This window comes from Micromys minutus (genome assembly GCF_963924665.1).
Source record: "Micromys minutus genome assembly, chromosome: 9".
Taxonomy (NCBI): domain Eukaryota; kingdom Metazoa; phylum Chordata; class Mammalia; order Rodentia; family Muridae; genus Micromys; species Micromys minutus.
The window spans coordinates 32,145,584-32,147,658 of record NC_137978.1 but is presented as its reverse complement, the minus strand read 5'-3'; the positions used below and the strand labels follow the sequence as shown (position 1 = coordinate 32,147,658).

Here is a 2,075-nt window from a genome sequence, read left to right as displayed (position 1 = left end):
ATAAGGCTTCTTGCCCTTTGGCTCCCTCTGTGTGGTGTCGATGGGAGACCTAATAATAGTGTCTACATCAGAAAGCAGTTCTTCCAGCCCTTCCTTCAGTGGAAGCATTTGGGGTTATGCGCCTTTTGGGGACTCTTCTTTTAAAGCAGCTGGAGTACTTCTTCACCATTTATATATGTTCAAGACAAGTCCACGAGGCTTGGAGTCAGGGATGGATAAGGATGAAGAGCGTGCAGCGGGGAAAGGAGTTAGGAAATATCTTCCCCTGCAACAAAGCCAGCCTGGTTCTGCGCTGCCCTGTATCACCTGCACTATGGTTCTCTATTGTCCAAGGGAGTCTGATGCCTGATGTCCAAAGCGTGCTGAGGGCTAGCAAAGATTGTTGGAGCGGGAGAGGGGGAAGGCGGGAGCGGGGACTAGAAGCATAGGGAAGGTTAAGGTGGATTTGACCTCTAGAAGAAGGCACAAAATGGGGAGAGGGCAGGAGGGTGTGCTGAGTGGGTGTATCTGTGATGGGGTTGACCCAAGGGGGCGGGAGTAATGGGAGCAGTGCAACCAAATACCACGGGGTGGGGATGGGGCCAAGACTGACTCAGGGATGAGGGAGGGTCTGAAAAAATTGACCTAGAGGAACTAGACCAAGGGAGGGGGAGAAACAGAGGTGGGCTGCCAGCCCGGGAAGGGGGCAGGTCCGAGCCCTCTCCTCGGGAACTGTGTGTGTGTGTGTCCATATAAGGCGAACCTGCGACCCCGGGGAGCGGGCAGGGGCTTCGCATCCCTAGGACCCCCGCACATGGATGCGCACGTCGCTTTCTCGGGCTTCCCGGCCCTGCCCTCGGTCTCGCCGTCGGGGCCGCAGCCACTGCCGCTGGCGGGAGCCGAGCCAGGGCGCGAGCCAGAAGAGGTGGTGGGCGGTGGGGACGCCGAGCCCACAGCCGCGCCCGGCCCAGGGAGGCGACGCCGGCGGCCGCTCCAGCGTGGGAAGCCGCCCTACTCGTACATCGCGCTCATCGCTATGGCCCTGGCGCACGCTCCGGGCCGTCGTCTCACCCTGGCAGCCATCTACCGCTTCATCACCGAGCGCTTCGCCTTCTACCGCGACAGCCCGCGCAAGTGGCAGAACAGCATCCGCCACAACCTCACCCTCAACGACTGCTTCGTCAAGGTGCCGCGCGAGCCGGGCAACCCGGGCAAGGGCAACTACTGGACGCTCGACCCCGCGGCCGCCGACATGTTCGACAACGGCAGCTTCCTGCGGCGCCGCAAGCGCTTCAAGCGCGCCGAGCTGCCCGCGCCACCGCCGCCGCCGCCGCCCTTCCCCTACGCGCCCTTCCCGCCCCCGCCCGCCCCCGCGCCCGCACCGCCCGCGTGCCTCTTCCGCCTGGACAGCCTGCTGGGCTTGCAGCCCGAGCCGCCGGGACCGGCGGTGTCCGAGCCGCCCTGCTGTGCCGCGCCCGACGCCGCCTTCCCTCCCTGCGCCGCCGCTGCCGCAGCCTCGCCGCCGCTCTACTCGCCCCCGCCCGAGCGCCTGGGGCTGCCGGCGCCGCTGCCGGCCGAGCCTCTCCTGGCCTTGGCGGGATCGGCCGGCGCTCTCGGGCCGCTCGGCGCCGGGGAAGCCTACCTGAGACAGCCGGGCTTCGCCCCGGGGCTGGAGCGCTACCTGTGAGCTTCGGTCCGCTGCGGGAGCGCCCGGGGGAGCTTGTCCGTGGTGCTGCGGGCCCGCTGCGTGGTGCGATCCGCTGGGTCCCTGAGCCTTGCATGTGGCTAAACTTTCTCTGCCCTCATCCATCTCTGGGGAGGCTCTGACCCTCTCACCACCAGACTGAAGCGCGCTTTCTAGTTTGAGGCCGTCTTTCCTCCCTCTATTTGTGCAACCCACCTATGCACTGCCTTGTCTCATGCTCTGGAACTGGACTGTCAAAGTGGGGACTCCGGTCCCAAATGTCCTGGTGAGTTCCAGTCTGTGGAAGCCTTTGACCCAAGGCACTTCCTCTATCTCTGATGTTTGTCAATATGTCAGAGGTCCGACTCCTGGGTTCATTACTCCTACATTATCTTTCTCCATTTTCCGATAA

General features: G+C 63.8%; 1 protein-coding gene across 1 annotated transcript; it reads left to right on the top strand.

The window, feature by feature from the left end:
• Nucleotides 1-793: 793 nt before the first annotated feature.
• On the top strand, nucleotides 794-1,666 carry FOXE3 (forkhead box E3; the record flags this gene model as incomplete). Its single annotated transcript, XM_080922193.1, has 1 exon — nucleotides 794-1,666. The coding sequence occupies one exon, from the start codon at nucleotides 794-796 to the stop codon at nucleotides 1,664-1,666; it is 873 nt and encodes a 290-aa protein (XP_080778319.1).
• Between the last annotated feature and the right edge of the window lie 409 nt (nucleotides 1,667-2,075).